General features: G+C 47.8%; 1 protein-coding gene across 8 annotated transcripts in view; it reads left to right on the forward strand.

Annotated features, from left to right (window-relative positions):
* LOC410852 (protein Fe65 homolog) overlaps positions 1-16,427 on the forward strand; it is a 114,081-nt gene that overhangs the window by 61,362 nt on the left and 36,292 nt on the right. For 7 of the 8 annotated variants that reach the window (XM_006569087.3, XM_006569090.3, XM_006569091.3 and 4 more), the window contains one exon: positions 8,430-8,739. In XM_006569087.3, the coding sequence (XP_006569150.1) occupies positions 8,430-8,739 (310 nt within the window). Of the gene's footprint in view, positions 1-7,514; positions 7,660-8,429; positions 8,740-16,427 lie in introns of those variants that run through there. The other variant, XM_006569093.3, reaches the window with a different exon arrangement.

Raw genomic sequence — 16,427 nt, forward strand, 5'->3', positions numbered from 1 at the left:
TCTGAGAAAGGGGGGGTGAAACGGGAATCGATAAAAAGCGACGTGTCGTAAAGGTGGCGGGAAAAACTCGACTTGCCCCATAGTTAAGAGGATTAGCCGAGATGGCATCTCGGATATCGGTTTCCTTGGTAAAAATTTCAACCGACGCAATATCGGTTTTACGGGCGTACTGTAAAGACGCGTCTAACCTGCACGACGCGTACGTGCTGCTCGATCGACGTCCAGGGTTTAAGGTATACGTAGAAAGGTTTGGGAAACCGGACGAGAACCGAGTCTGTTCCACTCTTTATTCTCTTTCGTTCTTTCTATCACGGAGAAGAGAATACGAGAAGTATTCTCTTGGAAATAACTCCCCTATGGATAGTGGCCATTTTTATTTACTCCGATAGTAAAACTAAAAGTATCTCGCGTATTCGCACGGAGAACTAGTTTAATACTGAAAGAACGAGAGAACACAGGCGGATTTCGGTACGTAAAAGGTTAAAGGCGAGTTGATGTATGGGCGCGCGGGGGGGCGTTTTGGGTGAAAAACGGCGATCGAAAGTGCCACGGCAGAAATATCCTTTCTCCCGCTCGTACGTAAAAATGGCTCGATCTCGCGTCGCTTAAGTACATGTGCCAACACGATATTCCCCGTGGACGGGATCCGAAACAGTATATAACCAAGCGACCGCGAAACGCGATAAAGCTTGGAGATCGCGGCGCGAGCACGTATCCTCCTCCCCCGTTAAAAAACGCGTTAAAATCGCGATCGAGATTTATCGGTTTCCGTTATCAAATTAACGGAAACGCCTTCCTTCCCCCTTCGATCTTTTTTTTTTTCGTTCTTTTTTTTTTACTTTCGAAACTCACTCGATCGAGACGATTTACGCGAGATTTCATGGCGGGGATTTCGTGCCCGATCCCCCGAAGGGAGTCTTGGTCGACATACTTTCGAATTTCGAATATCCAGCAGCTGGCTGGCAACGGTGCGGTTGCTCGAAATCGGGGCCGCGCGGAATTACGGGGCGGGGAGGAGTTTTGCCCCGCGATCGCGGCACCGGGGAGGAAAAAATGATGACCAAACTTAGGTTATTACCGCGGCACCGAGTTTAATCTAAATGCGAATCTAACGAGGACGAGACTTCCCCTCCCATCCCCTCGCGCCCCCTTCTCGCTCCGTTCACGGCGCACACTCCAAGTCGTCGCCCTGCATTTCTACTTCTCTCTCATCTACGCGTTCCTGGTTCGCTCTCGTGTACATGCGCGAGACCGACACCTTCTCTCGTCGCAGGCGACGGTGTATAACAGTCCTCTCCGATAACCACCTTCCCAACTTTCCAGACCATCCTAAATAATTGCACGAATAATTCAACTTTTGGTGTCGTTTAAGTTTAAGTTGGCCGATTTCCGGAATCGAGTGTACGTAAATAAATGGAATAAAGAAAAGACGCGCTCGAAACTCGGACTTATCTTTTTCTTTTATATAATAACTGAGAATTATCCGTTCTTATCGAACAGGACACGAGTTTTAATTATTCTGGTCTAATCGCGGAGGACAGAAAAAGAGGAAAGTTTCGCGATGTTTCTCTTTCCATCGTTGGCCACGATCTTCTTCGATCCAGCCAACCACGCTAGACGAACTACGCCGGTTAATTATTTTACCGTACGACGGTCCGTCCTTGAAATATCGATTCGCATCCGTCGGATGCTCGGAACGGTTTCAAGATGGCGGTTGACGAACGTAGCAGGCGTAGAGAAAGACGTAGCGGTCAAATTAGATTATCTCTACCGTTTCCGCAACGTTTCCTCTCTCTCTCTCTCTCTCTTTCTCTCTTCGTTCTTTTCTTGCTCGACGAGGAATGCACGAGGACGGGGAAACTTGGATTCCTGACTTACGTTGAGATGCAGCTACGCTTAACTTGGACGCTCTCGCATAAATTTGTATAATTCGTCTTAATAGCGACAGGGCGGAATCTTTAAAAGGGGAGTCTTCGAGTATTCGTCTCGATGGAAAAAAAAAAAAGAAGAAAATCTCCATCGAATCTTCTTAGAAAAAACTTTTTGCCACGAAATTATAATAATTTTCGCTTCCTTCAAATATATCCCATATCGATCGAAACGGAAATAGAAGCGGGCGAATCTGAAAATTATTTTCCACCCGATGGTGGTAGTAACACGATGATCGCGCGGGGCTAAGCTATTATTATCCCGGGAAACGTCACAAGTGGCGAAAAATCTTGCCGGGACGAAATTGCACGAGTGGCCTGTCACTCTCCACTCCGATCTTGATCGAACGTCAAAACTGGCGGTCGATCGGAATTACCTGGCGCACGGAAACACGCTTCTAGACAGAAGAGAGGGAGAGGAAAAGAGAGGGAGAGAGACGCTTAGATCGATAGACGGTGGAGCGACGTATGGCTTTGTGCCAGACTCGGCTCGCTTCTGTTTTGTTGCCGTTTTTAGACCGGCCACCGGTGTACAGACTCCGCACACCGAGATACACACCGCGCCACGTCCCTTTTTCCTCCCCCTCTCTGTCACGGTGTGTCCTTCCACGGGACGCTCGCGCTATTTTCACCCCTCGAATCGAACGTGTGACGAAGCACCCGTCATTGTCACGAAGAAACCCATTTTGTCACCGATCCCCCGCCGTATTCCAAATTCCCCTTGTCCCAATCTCGCGTCACGACTCTCGAAACTCGAGACGCTCGAGATATCCACCGACCGTGTAAGAGATATTCAATTTTTCGACTCGCCGCGTCTCGAATGCTAAATACGAAAGCTACGCTGCTACATGTGTGTATATATATATATATACGTTTCCAGCGAGAGAAGAAAAGAATTCCGCGGGAGAGAGCATTGGTTAAATCGCGCGCTAACGCATCGGCAAATAGCAATCCGGAAAAGTAGCCGTCTGCGGTCGTGAACAAGCAGGTTGGAGAGAAGGACGGATTGAAAGAGATAGCCGGGATCGCGGCCGTGGTGTATATACTTTGCGAATTAGACTCCGCGCTTATTCATATTCATCGAGCGTCCCTACTTTACACGAGTCATAAACCAGCGGCGAAGTTTTAACTACCGACCTTTCACCCTCCTAGCGCCGCTACGACGTTTAAGTGAAAACGGTCGACGTCTGGACAGACGCGTCTTACGATCTTTGCACGCCCTTATTCCGCCCATCCACTTCGAAATTTCGATCATTCTCGATATTGTCGTTTCTCGTATTATCGTTAAACGAGGAGAGAACTCGCCCGAGCTGGAATAATTCGATTTAAATTTTCATCGATCGGTCGTGGTTTCCCGTTGGTCTTTTATTTAAAAAAGGAGAAACAGTTGACGTTTTCCCGAGTTGCACGCAGAAGCGAGAATGATATATCGTCGACCAACTCGACGTAAATCATCGCCGAGCTGTCACGCGTCCAAACATCGTCGACTATCGATCGCGATTATCCGGTAATAACGCGATCAATTTTATCTCCGTGGTTGTTTGACATTTCGAATTCTCTCTCGAGGAAGAAGAGAAAGATGTTCATCCGATTCGTGCACGTATATCGTTTTCTCTTAATCTTGTAACGCGAAAAAGATTATTTATATTCGGTCCACCGAACGAGCGAGCGTTGAACGGTATCGAGAAGCCGGATAAGATCGCGCGGAAGGGGTCGATGTTGGTGAGGCAGAAGTCGGAGAGCAGTCACAGGGTTGCGTGCGGCGCCGTGAGCGAATGGCGCCAGGACGTCTAAGCGGCGACGGATCGTGTTTCGATCGTGCTCGCGCCGTTGGGAGGGAAAAAAGTAGGCGTAATAAGCGCTATCTTCCGCCCGAGCCAATCTACGTAACATCGTCCAAAGTTACGTCCGTTCTCGAGAGAGGACGGTGAAGAGAAAATGCAATTGGAGATTGTTGGTAGGTTGTTGGACGAAAATGAACGGGGGGAACGGGAGGAGGCTCTCGTTCTTCGATTCTTTCCCTCTCGTTTTTCTTTTTCCCCTCCTCTCCCTTCTCTCTTCTTTTTCTCATTTTCGTTGTGCCCGTTCCTCTTTCATCTCGAACAACCTCTAGTATAAATACGATGGAATAGCCCTCGCAGCTGTTTGCATTCGATCTTCCGCTCTGAATATATCTCGACTCGTTTCGCCTCGTCGAATCGGCCGTGTATACAGCGTGCATGCACCATGCGTTCGAATTTCGAGTAAATTTGCCTTTTCCAACGTTTCTTCGACGAAGAACACTCGGGGGAGTGTGGCACTTTTCGTCACTTTGGCGAAGAAAAAAAGCGCGATCGTGAGGACGATGAAAATTCAACGACGAGGTGGGGGAGGAGAGAGGCAGCGTCGGGCGCCATTACCTGAAAAAAATCTTGACCTTTTCGAAGGGCGGCCAACATTTTCGGACCGCTGTAAAACTTAACGGCCGGTTTTCAAATTGTCCCTTGCCTTTTCTCGCCATAACGAGACACGGTGCTTGGGCTCTTCGCACCCCATTCTCTATGGCCTCCCGTGCGAGAGACATTTAAGACCGTAACTTCATTGTTACGGGGGGGAGAGAGGAGAAGGAGTAAAGGAAAAAGCTTGGGAGAGGGTAGACGGCATCGACACCAGGCCTGGGGGCATAATCGCAAGACCGGGTTCGAATAAACGGGTTGAATTCCGTAAAAGGGTGACCGTGGAAGGAGGAGAAGAGGGAGGGGAGCGAGAATCGCTTTATTTCTCGGTGAAGAATCTTATCGCGGTGAACCGTGAACGAGAAGAATGGAACAACGGTCCGATTTCTCCGCTGCTATTTTGGATTACGTAGCGTGAAATATAACGAGAATCTATTCGAAGAAATAAAATAAATTCGCCTCGTACGTATTCCGCCTCTCTTTCTTTAATCGAATTTCGAGAGGATAGGAACTGGATGGAAGGGATGTTGGGACGAGGCATTGGATATTTAAATTACAGCGTCGATCGATCCGCAAAGAAGATTAGTTCGCATGGCGTAGCTCTGTTAAAAAATGACTACCACCCCCACGCTAGAATGCTCGATGGAGTTGGTCGATCGCCTTCGGTACTTATGAGATACGTGACCCCCGCAATTCCACGAGTAGCGACAGAACGTGGTCGAAGAGGTTGCTCTGCGCTCATGAAAGTTAATATTCCGTGGAAAGGACTTATACACGCGCACACGTACACACATACATATACATATATTGTACACGTATACATATATATATACAGAAAAGGACGTCGACGAAAAGAGAAGGGTAAAGATGAAGAGGTCAAAAAATAAAAGAAAGAACAACGAAAGAAAGGACGAGGAGGAGAAGAAGAAGAAGAAAAAAAAACGAAGGAGAGAGGTACTCGTCGGTGGTAAAGAGCCCCTTCACCCCCTAGACTTCATCTAGACTCGGCCGAGGAATCGATAGGGTGACTCATCGAGGGGCGGTGACGGAGTTCTCTCCCTCCCTTATTCCCTCCTGTCCTCCTTGTTCAGCCTTCCCACGCCCTTCTCCTTCTCTTTCCGCCTCAACCTTGCTTCCGGTTCTAACGCCGAAAGCGTGTCCAAACTTTCAAACTCTCCGTGCACGGCCTCCGTTTTCCTCCTCTTTCTTCCTCTTCTTCCACGCTGCTCCCTTCACCCCTTCCCTCCGAAATAACGAAATGCGCCGTTCGCTGGCCTTCCTCGCGCCACTCGTATTCGCCCGCCCGCGGAATCCGCTGACTCGACGCTGCTCCCCGGCTTAAAAACTCGCAAAAAAGGTGCAACTTCCCCTTTTTCCTCCCCTTTCCTCCGCAGTGCGGTCTCGTAACCCGAGTTCGGATCGTTTTGGAAACATCGAATCGATCCCTTGCACGAATTTTCTCCTAGCAATACAATACTCCTGTTCCTCTTCTTTCCTGCTGCGTTTCCTTTCTCTTCTCCTCGTCCGGAAAGTGGAAACACGAGAGAGAGAGAAAGGTTGCTCGTACAAGTGTAAAGTTCCAAGTGTTTCGGATATACCAGTCGGTAAGACGGAAAAGTTTCTCGCGCGAAATAAGGAGAATCCGTTCGGAAAGAGTGCAGCAGCTCGCGGCCGCGAACATATCTGTAACGGGAATGCGGCAACACGAGCACGTCCCCGGCCAATTTGTCGCGCACGAACGATCCACCCTTCTGCTGACTCATCCGGCCTTCCCTCCTGAATTAACGAAATCTTTCCATCCTCCGTCTTACCTACGAATTACGCGCGCCCTTCTTTCCACCCTCTTTGATCTTTAAATAATTAACCGTAATTTCGAAGGCAAATTGATAAATTATTCGCGAAATAATTCGCGGAAAAAGTTAATGGGATCGAAACGGGGCGAGTGTAATCATCTCTCTCTCTCTCTCGTCGACTCAGACACTCGTTGTAAACTCGATCCGAAGCTTTCAATTATTCGTCTCACGTTGAGCGAGAAACCTTTCTCCGTTATTTCCGCCGTTTCTTCTTATTTCTTTCGAACGAACGAAATAACGAAACGCATTCACCAAACCCACCACTACCGTGACGCGTGTAACGAGCGCACGATCGCGATTCGTCGCCCACGAACGTGTCCCCCCTCCGGAATCATCCAACTTTCGTCGAATTCCAGAATAATTATTACGGACTCGAGTGGGCGGAAAAATTAACGAACCCGTTTTCTCCCTTCGAATCGAGACGTTTTGTGAACGCGTACGTTTCGCGCGACGTGGCAGCTCGGGAAAACTCGCGAGAAACCGAGAGAGAGAATTACCCTTTTTCCGTTCGATCCGGAAATATCAGCGCGGTGGACGGTCGACGGTGAAAGCGATTGGCGAGGGTCGCGACAAACGTCGAATTAATCTCGAAAGAGGTAGCGTCAAAGGGAGGACGGAAACGAGTTTGCTTCGCGTAATTCGATCGATTAATTACCTCTCTCTCTCTCTCTCTCTCTCTCGTGGATGAGAGCCTGTTGTTTCGAAAGAACAACCGTGTCGAGGAAAAGATGGGAGGGAACGGTTTGATCTGCCCGTTTGATCCGTCCCTTGGAACAGACGAGTTGTTAAATCCACTCGATTAATCCGAATTTTTTCGAATCTTTTTATATCCCCTGTATTTTCTCCTCCGCTCTCCTCTCTCCTCTCCACGTGGTTCGTAAATTTAATCCAGAGATAAGTCGAGGAAGAGTAATGTGACGCGGATCGTAGCGATTAATCGCGGTTTCTGACAAACGACTCCGGTCGAGCGCTAACTCCGCGTCCCTTTGACCGAAAGAAGCTCGAGTTCTCGAACCAGAAGGGGGAGGAGGAGCTTAAAGCTCGCGGTTGAATCAATACCAGAGGGGGGAGGGAGAGGGACAGAAGAGAGATAGATACGCGGTGGAGGAGATAGGAGTGTCAAGGATAGAAGGAAGGAAGGAAGGAAGGAAGGAAGGAAGGAAGGGAGGGACAAAGGAGGCCAAGGAGATTCGTCTTAGACACTCTCGCGTACACACACACGTACACACGTACACATCTTCGTATTTACACATATATGTACATACATACTTCGGTATAGCTCGTCGTTGTCGATAAGTACATGGAGCTTCTCTTTGGCAACGTTTCACGATTATCGGCCGACATTTTTTTGACAATATGACCGGCGTCAACTTGGCATGGATGCGTTCTTTCGATTTCTGTACAACGTTCTTCTAGCGATTGTCGTCTTGCTGAGGATCATCAGTGAGTAGCGAGATCACCGTGATTAATCAGTAATCATCGTAATCATCGATATCTGTCTCCCTTTCTCTCTCTCTTTCTCTCTCTCTCTGTCTGTCTGTCTGTGTCGCAAGCTTGAATTTCACCCCTCTGCGCTTTTTTCAGCTGGATCGACCCACCACGGTCAATGTTTTCAATCCTCTTCTCCTCTTCGAGAAGAAGGAATTCCACTTGTGCTATCTCCTCCCCCCTGAGGATTCCGAAACTCGGATCGTCTCAAGTCGGATGACGTCTCCCCGCGATTGATCCACTCTACTCTTCGTTTCGCTACCTCGTGTTTGTCGCTTCGTGGACGATCCTTTATTCTTTTCCTTTCGCTGCTTTTTTCACCTCGACGTTAGTATTTTCGCCTCGACGACTGGCTTTCGCAAATTATTTTCACAAATAATTTTCCTGGTATGTAAATATCTTTGTTTCTCTCTCTCTCTCTTTCTATCACGCTCTTCCATCGCTATTTCTTTCAAAGCGCCTAATTTCGTTAACACTGCTCCAAATATGCTTTTGTATTATTTATCCTAAACCTATCCTAAACTCATCACGAGAGTGACGAATCCCTGACTCTGCTTCGCTTTATCTACCGACAAGTATTTCATTATCGACGACTCACAACAGCAGGATAAAATAATTCGACTCTAACCATTCCTTTCGCTCTCGTCGAATACTCGACACTCTTTCTCTTAAAATCCAAATGCTAGGAAATTTTTGCACAGCTGAGAAACGAATGTTTGTTACAGAAAACGGTCTGCTCTCTTTCGAGAATCCCAATTACCACTTGGACCCGGCTCGCCTGGACGATGCTCTGAACAGCAACGAGAACGGGAGTTCCCTGTACGATGAATTGTACCAAGAATTGGTCGGGAACGGCGGCAGAAGCGGCGAAGTGACTGGCGGCGGCGGCGGGGGCGGTGGCACGAGGGTTCAAGCGCGCAGAACGTATGCCACGTTGGATCTGGGCAGCATGGGGGTTGACGTCACCCAAGGTCCTCTCACCCAGGACTCCGTGACAGAGGACGCGCAGGACAACACCGACAACCATAACCTAGGGTGAGTAGACTAGCCAGACTAGCGTTAAATATTCATCTCGTTGTGACAATTGCGCGAATAATAATCCATCGAACGCTTCGTCTCTAAATCATAAAAAATAGGGGAAAGAATTTTAATAGAAAATGTTTGGGAAAAATGAAAAGTTTGGATACGAGCGACGAGAAATCGAATGATGACTTTCGCCCGGGATATTATTAAAAAAATTCTGGTTTTGACCAGTGTGAGCCGGGTATTCGGTATTTTTCCCATATACGTAATATACTCGGGCGGAGATCGAAAGGGGTGGTCGGTATAAACGAGAAATCGGCTTGGAGAAGCGGAATCGAAGAATCGGCTCGCTGAGAATGTTCGTGGGGGTGGTCGTTCCACGTAATATAAGATCCGGCGAGGCGGAGTCGTTGATAAAAGTGGTTGGAAGCTCGGACCTCATCGGACTACCGCATAAAATTTCAATAAATCCGAGCCCGTGAAAGAGAGGTTTGGACAGAAGGAACGAATGGCCTCGATGATACAAGCAAGTTTCCAACTTATTCCCGACTGTTACACGGAGTCAAGTGGGAAGAAGAGATATCCGTTCGATCGGCCCGACCTCCCAAACTCCAAAACTCCTTTGTCCTTCCACGCCGTTATCCACCTCTGATAAACGTTCGTCTTAAAGGGAATGGCTCCCTTCCTCCTCCTATTTTCCGAAGCGAGAACATTCTCTCTCGAATCGATCCTCCTTTTCGAAGAATCGACACCTTTTTACCGTGGAAACAAGAATAGAACGCGAGTCGAAGGAAGCAACTTTCGGCAAACGATCCCTAAAGTTGTTCGCGTAACGCGAATTACACGGCGCTCGCGAATCGCTCAACGATCCGGAATTCTCCTCGTCTAGTTCGACGACGCTCACGCCCCGTGTTCGCCTCCTCCCTCTCCGTCTCGAGGACCTTTTGTCGGCGATGTTTGGAATTACCCAAATCTCTGCCCTCGTTAATCTCGCGAACGAGAGCTCCTCTCCTCAACCTCGATCGAATCCCCTCTCCCTCCGCGTCGGAATTAGATTCCAGATCGACTCCATCCGCTCCTTGTGATGGATTAAAAAAAATAGAAAAAAAGGAAGGAGAGGAATATGCTTCCTTATCTCCTTATCCGCTTCGTTATCTGCTCGTCCTGTCTTCGTTCGACGTGAAAATTCGTTCCAATCCCTATGGATAATTATCGAAGACGAAGTTTAACGAGACGGAAAAATCGTAGTACTGCATACACACACACACATACACGCGTCGATGGTACACACAGGTCCGGGGCAGGTTCAATCGAGACGCGCGTTAATGGACGAGCACGGGTGGCGCGGGGAGGGGCTTCTTCTCGAGGCGCGGGGATAATAAACTGCTCTCTTCTCGCCGTTCCATTTTCCTCGGGCCCCTCCTTTCGTCTTTTTTCCGCAGCTTGGAAATCCGGGCGAGCATAAAAATGCAATTAAGGAAACGCCTGGCGTCTGGCAGAGGGTGCATACTTCTGTTCTGCACGCTGAAAGGTGGCTTCTTCTTCCTCCTCCTCTTCTTTCTCCTCCTCGTTCCAAAGACTTCCTTCTGTCCTTCATTACCCTCTTCTTCTTTCCTTCTCCTTGTCTAAATTCGTCCGATCGAACGAACGCAGTCCCTGGAAACAGGAATCCAGCGTGGTATCGTGGCCTTGGATCGAGTTCAATTAAAAACTTTTATCGCGAAAGGGTTCAATGGGCGATTAACTAAAGAGAGAGATTCTTAATCCGTTGGTATTTCGCTGTCCTTTCAACGCTCTTTCACCATCCTTCTTCCGCTTTTATTATTTCGGATAAGGAGAGAAGAAAAGAGAGAACAGTTGGAAAATTGAAATAGACCACAAAAATGAACTTTCTTCTCGAAATAGTTGACTCGTAGACTTCTCTAAAGGGAGAAAAAATAGAATTCGAAAAGCGAGTCGAGATGTTCGTAATCGCGATTGCCTCGTTCCCGCGACGACAAAGCAAATATTCAATATTCAAGGTAGTCGCATTTGAGAGGGGAAACAATTGGGACGTTCGGAATCGGGTCTGAGTCACCGACGACTCCGTCGTAGCAAGGTAATGAAGCCATCGGCGAACGACAATTCGTCGCAGCTGATCGAATTTTCCGGTCGATGCATAGTGGAAAAGCGAATTTGCCCGGGTGCAGCTTTCATCGTGGTGCAACGTTAACCTCGTTTGCGCTGATGCGCCTGAAACGTACGCGGCGTTACGTTGTTAGGCACTTGACGTGCCCGTATAATTCCATGCATGGATCCGAGATGGCTGCGCCGTCATCGTCGCGTCGGGAAATCGGTAATCCAATAACGTGCTTGATTATTCGTCAACCGGTCGCGGTAATTGCCGCTCGTGAAATCTTTTCCGCATCGCCCTTAACTCGGTTTACGCCGCGCCGAGCACGTAGTTGCCCCGACTCGAGATCGATTAAATGGATTCGAACGATATACCCGTATGTCGGAGAGAAAAATTTTTCCCAGGCTGGAAGGGATCGTTGACTCTCGCGAATATAACTTTCCTTAATTTTGTCGAATCAATTTTTTGAAATCTCGATCTGATTTTTCGTTCCAGATTAAAATTTTGCAAATGGCGTTAATTTTGAACTCGGTAAACGATCTTGCACGTTTACTTCCGTTATCCCTCCTCCCCCGCGCAGAGTTGCAACTGCTAACTAGTCAGAGATCGCGCTCCGTCTGTTAAAGTTGGGAACAGTGGCATCCATTATTGCAGTATCGCGATGAGTAAATTGATCGTAGCAGTATCCGGACAAACGAGGCAAGTTCCAGGTTTCTCGATGGCGAGTATGAATCTCAACTTTTAGGTGGAAGATTCGTGGATCGCGATTGGGAAAGTTTAGCGGTGAAAAGTTTGCACCCATACGGGATATGGATCCGGCGACATCGAATCGGCAAAAATGTGTTGGAAGACGGTCCATGCAATTTCGTGGGGCGGTGGTCACTTTGTCAATGTGAAAGAAAGAAAGAGAGAGAGAGGGAAAAGTTAGCCGAATGGACGAACTCTCTTTCTCTCCCGAAGAAATAGGGAAGGGAAACGGGAGGACGATGGGTCTAGACGCGAAGCGTGCCGATATTTCGTCCCAACCTTGTGGATATTAGACGATAAACCCGCGAAAAAGGGAGTTCTCTTCGTTTGGACGGAAGGATAGGATTGCAACGACAATCACCTCGCTTCGAGATTGAACTTCATCCAAAGTTGGCGAACTTGGCTCCTACTATCTCTCATACTCGTGTCGAATCTCCGCCTTAATCTTATTCCTTGCTTTGATGGGACGAGTGTTGAAAAGGAGGGAGGGCGAGAGAGAGAGAGAGTTGTAGGTGGCGAGCGGAGAAAGCGAGATCGTGTCCTGGTGCCGCCGGTTCGGAAGGATGTTTCCCGTCGTCTCTTTGAAGCCGAGGGAAGGATTCAAAGGATATAATTCGCTCGCGAAGGAAACGGAAGTTGAGGGAATCTCTCTTTAGGTTGCTAAAAAGAAATCGAAAGCTACGTGTTTCACCGCGAAACGAGCTTTGAGAAACCGTCAGAGTACAAATGAGGGGTCAGATCTAAAAGGAACGCCACCGTTATCAATTAACGATCGTTCTCGTCTTTGGCATTTTGGCTCTAACGAGATTCCCTTTGACGAGCTTTCTTTCTTTCTTTCTTTCTTTCTTTTTTTCTTTATCTTCTCTTTTTCCTCTCGAAAGAGGAAGAGACTGGAAACAAGTAGAGAGAAAAAAAAGAATCGATACAGAAAAGATGAAATTCGACGCGTTGGAAATTCGAATGAATCGCGTTCGAAGCGGACGGAAGGAAGAGGCAATAGCGAACAGAGCCGAACACCACGATTCATGGATTATACATTTCCCAAAAGCGTGGCGAAAGCTGGAGGAGAAGAGAAACTATCCAACGCCCTTAATAACATCCGCATTATTCTTTATCCTCGGTCATGGCGCGCGTATTCGCGATGATAGCGGTAAGGGCGAACAGAGGAGTAGATTAATGCGATCCGCATCGATCTTCATCCATGAGTCGATTAAGGCTGTCTTCCCTTCTCCAGCGAAATCAACCGGGGGTCGCCGTTATTATGCGTCATTTTACTCTCGTTTTTTCGGCCCTCTCGATCGTCTCTCATAGCCGAGCGAGCGCTCCTCCATCAAATCGACCGATTATCCTCGAGTGGCTGCCGATATGAAACATCCGTGCTGATAATTCAATTTTCCTTCTTCCTCGAACCGATTATCCTCCGTTATTAGAAGTCTCGCTTATCATTAGAATCCTCGCGACCTTCCATCCTTTCATTCTTACTATCGCGACAGACGTCACGCGTTGAATAACTGCGCGCATAATCGCGGCTTGGCGGGCACAACAGAGCCTTCCTTCCCGTAACCATGCTCTGATAAAGTCGCCCCCGCGGATCCTACCCATTCAGCAAGCATAAACCCGTATGGAACGACGGCCATCGCAGCGAATCACGAGTCCTCGTGTATACAATAACGTCGTCTGAGCAGGAGGAAGAGAGGAGGAGGAACATGTTGACATCGTAAGCTCTCTTATTCCCGGTTATCGGCGACGATACCGTGTTTTTCAAAGAAGGGAAGCCAGCTTACGAGATATTATTCTCCGTTCTGTGCGCATTTTTGTTGATCGTCGAGTTCTCAAACGATGTAAAAATATCGATACTCGATAAAATGGAGGGGAAGGGAGGAGGAGCGAAGGAGAAGTTTTCGGATAATTCACGCGCGAGCGTCCGAGGAGCGTTGTAAGTCACTCGGACAACACCCTCTGGAGCAGTGGAAGGCGCGCACCCGTGAGAACGAACGAACCATTTTTCGAGGGTTTTGCGAGAGGAGAAAAAAAGGAAGGAGAAAGAGGAGGAGGAAGAGGGTAGAAGTGGCGGAACTCGCAAGGATAGGTATCTTAACGATCGTGTCTGAAGCGGGAACATATACATTGGGCGTGAAATAAGGCGCCTTTGTTAGGGCGGCTTTTCTTTACAACCGACTCTCGTCCCCTCCTCAAACGCGCGCCTTTAGTTTCCTTCGTTCCCACCCTCGCGAACCGCAACCTACGTCAGGATCAACGGGGAACAGAGGGTCCGCGCTCTCCGATTCCGTACCATTTTCCCTACTTTTCGTCACGCTCGTCTCGTGGAACAAAAAGATGAGGAACGAGCGACACGCCATCTTTCTTCTCTTCTGCGGAAAAAAAAAAGAAAGGAAAGAAATATCGTTTAATCGAACATTTCTTATTTCCGTTCTTCTAGAATATTTTCAATGGACGAGGATCTATCATTCGAATATCGTGTGCATTCCGTCGAAACCCGTCGCCATATGCCATGAAAATTTACTATATCCCGTCCTTGTTCTCTAATCGCAATGCGCCCTTACTTTCTTTATTTCTAAGGGATTCGGGGAATTTGGAGTCAAGATATTATTTTCGATTACGCATTGAGTAAAGATCACGATATTTTCGAAAATTAAAGTGTCCCTCTTCCAAGATTTCCAATTGATATCCGCGCATAATCCTCTATATATACACACACCTATCCATTCCTTCACGCATATTATTCTACCGTTCTTTGATCCTTCGTTTATCTAACTCTTCTTTCCTTTTCTCTTCCACCGATATAAAAAAAAAAGAATCGCAATCCGCTTTGCTTATATAGCAGATAAACAAGGTTTTTGAAAATAAAACGGAAATAATGAATTTGCTTCGAAATTTAGTTTTAACGTAATGAAAGGAGACAGAGCCTGGAAGACGGGTTAATCAGGTAGTTTGCTAATGAACTCGTAGCGGCGCGCAAGTAGTAGCGGTCAGTACATAGCGAGACGGCGCGGAACTTGAGAAACTTGGTTAATGAGAGAGTAGGGCAGGGAAGACGAGGAGGGGATGATTGGCGAGTATCGTGGAAAGTAAACATCGTGGACGGGAGCTAACGAAGAAACGTGTACGGCGAAGCGTGATAGAGCGAAAGGTAAACGGGGCATTGTTTCGCGATGCTGGATGGGAATATCGAGTACGAGGTGATATACTCGGTCGGTATAGTGGGCCAGTCGGTAGAAAGGTGGGCAACTATAATGCCAAACGTTTAAATAATGCAACGAATGCATCCATAGACCGCGCATACGCGGCTCTGCATTTCCACGACGCGGTTTCGCGTTGGCCGCGTTTCCTCTTCCCCCCCTCCCCCCCCCCCCCGTTAAAACTTTCACGACTACCCGCGGATCGAACTTTTATTGCGGCTTATCGATTATCTGCCATCGACCGTAATTGGATGATTCCTCTGCTCGGGACGTTGATGCCTTCCTCCATGCCGGCCCGTTCAACTACGATGAAATTGAACTCGGTCACCGACTCTCTCTCTCTCTTTTTTCCTTCTCTTTTTTCAATCTTGCCGCGTTCGAATCGATCCCCGATCGTTTCGACGCTCTTAAATCAAATCGAGCGACACTTTTATTCGATAAGGACGCTTCTGAAATTTATGCCGTCGAGTGCGATTTCAAAAATTAACAACGCATCCAAGTGGAAAAATTCCAGCCTTCTTGTTGCTCGAAAAGAGAGATTTCCAACAGACGGTGGATCGACGCGTTCCATGATCGGAGACGTTTCCAAAATTTACCGAACCTATACATATATCTATATATTCGAGGACAAAAAGAGAGAGAGAGAGAGAGGAATTTGCGGAAATAGCATTTAACATGGAGGATCGAGGTCGTGCAGGGCAAAAGGTTTCTCTGGAAACGTTGAATACGCTCGATTCATATTATAATAGCGCGAAGCGAGAAATTGCTCTCCTCCTCCTCCTCCTCCTCCTCCTCCTCTCTCTCTTTCGTCTAGGAACGCTGCATTGCGGAACACCGTATTGCGACGCGTTCTCCATGCGGTTCGTTGGCGTTCGTAGATGGATCCTCTCTCTCTCCTACTACCTACTCCTTTTGTTACACCCGCTTTATACGCGTCATACCGTACCTGGCCATCTTACAATAGCCCGACGTCCAACTATAAACGCGTATCGATTCCACGCCCACCGAGATAAATACGGCGTCGCACGGGGGACGGAATGTCGCCGCGCTCACCCTCCCCCCTGTCCCCGGTACAAATACGATCCTCAAAGCAGCGAGAATATGTGGTGAATGCCGCGAGACGTGTATTTCTTTTTTTCTTTTTTTTCCAATCAGATTTAATCTCGACGAGGCGCGTTCGACGACGATTCGACGGTATCGGAGAGGATAGGAAGGAAGGAAGAGGGGAAAAGGGGGGAGGCAGAGGAAGGAAACGAAAGCGTATCGCGTAACGGGATCTCTCTCCGGAGGGCGAGATACCTCCATCGTGAAAAGCTTCGATTCCCACCTATCCTGAAATACCTATATTACGCCTCTCAATCTCGAAATTTCCATCGGGAGGATCGATACCCCGATAATTATTTTAAATCCACGAACGGAACGAATTTCATTCGATTCGAGAATTTTTAATGAAGAAAGTAGACGAGCGAGAATGAATTCGTTATTTGTTTAAATAATAAACAATATCATTGGTAATATATATATAAATATTTGAATACACGGGGATGAAACAAAAATTGAGAACAAAGAGAAATCCGGAATTACACGGAGGGAGGATAAGGATTGGAATCGTGGCGGATTTGCCGAATCGCCGATATTTC

The sequence above is a fragment of the Apis mellifera genome, linkage group LG2 (assembly GCF_003254395.2).
Source record: "Apis mellifera strain DH4 linkage group LG2, Amel_HAv3.1, whole genome shotgun sequence".
Taxonomy (NCBI): domain Eukaryota; kingdom Metazoa; phylum Arthropoda; class Insecta; order Hymenoptera; family Apidae; genus Apis; species Apis mellifera.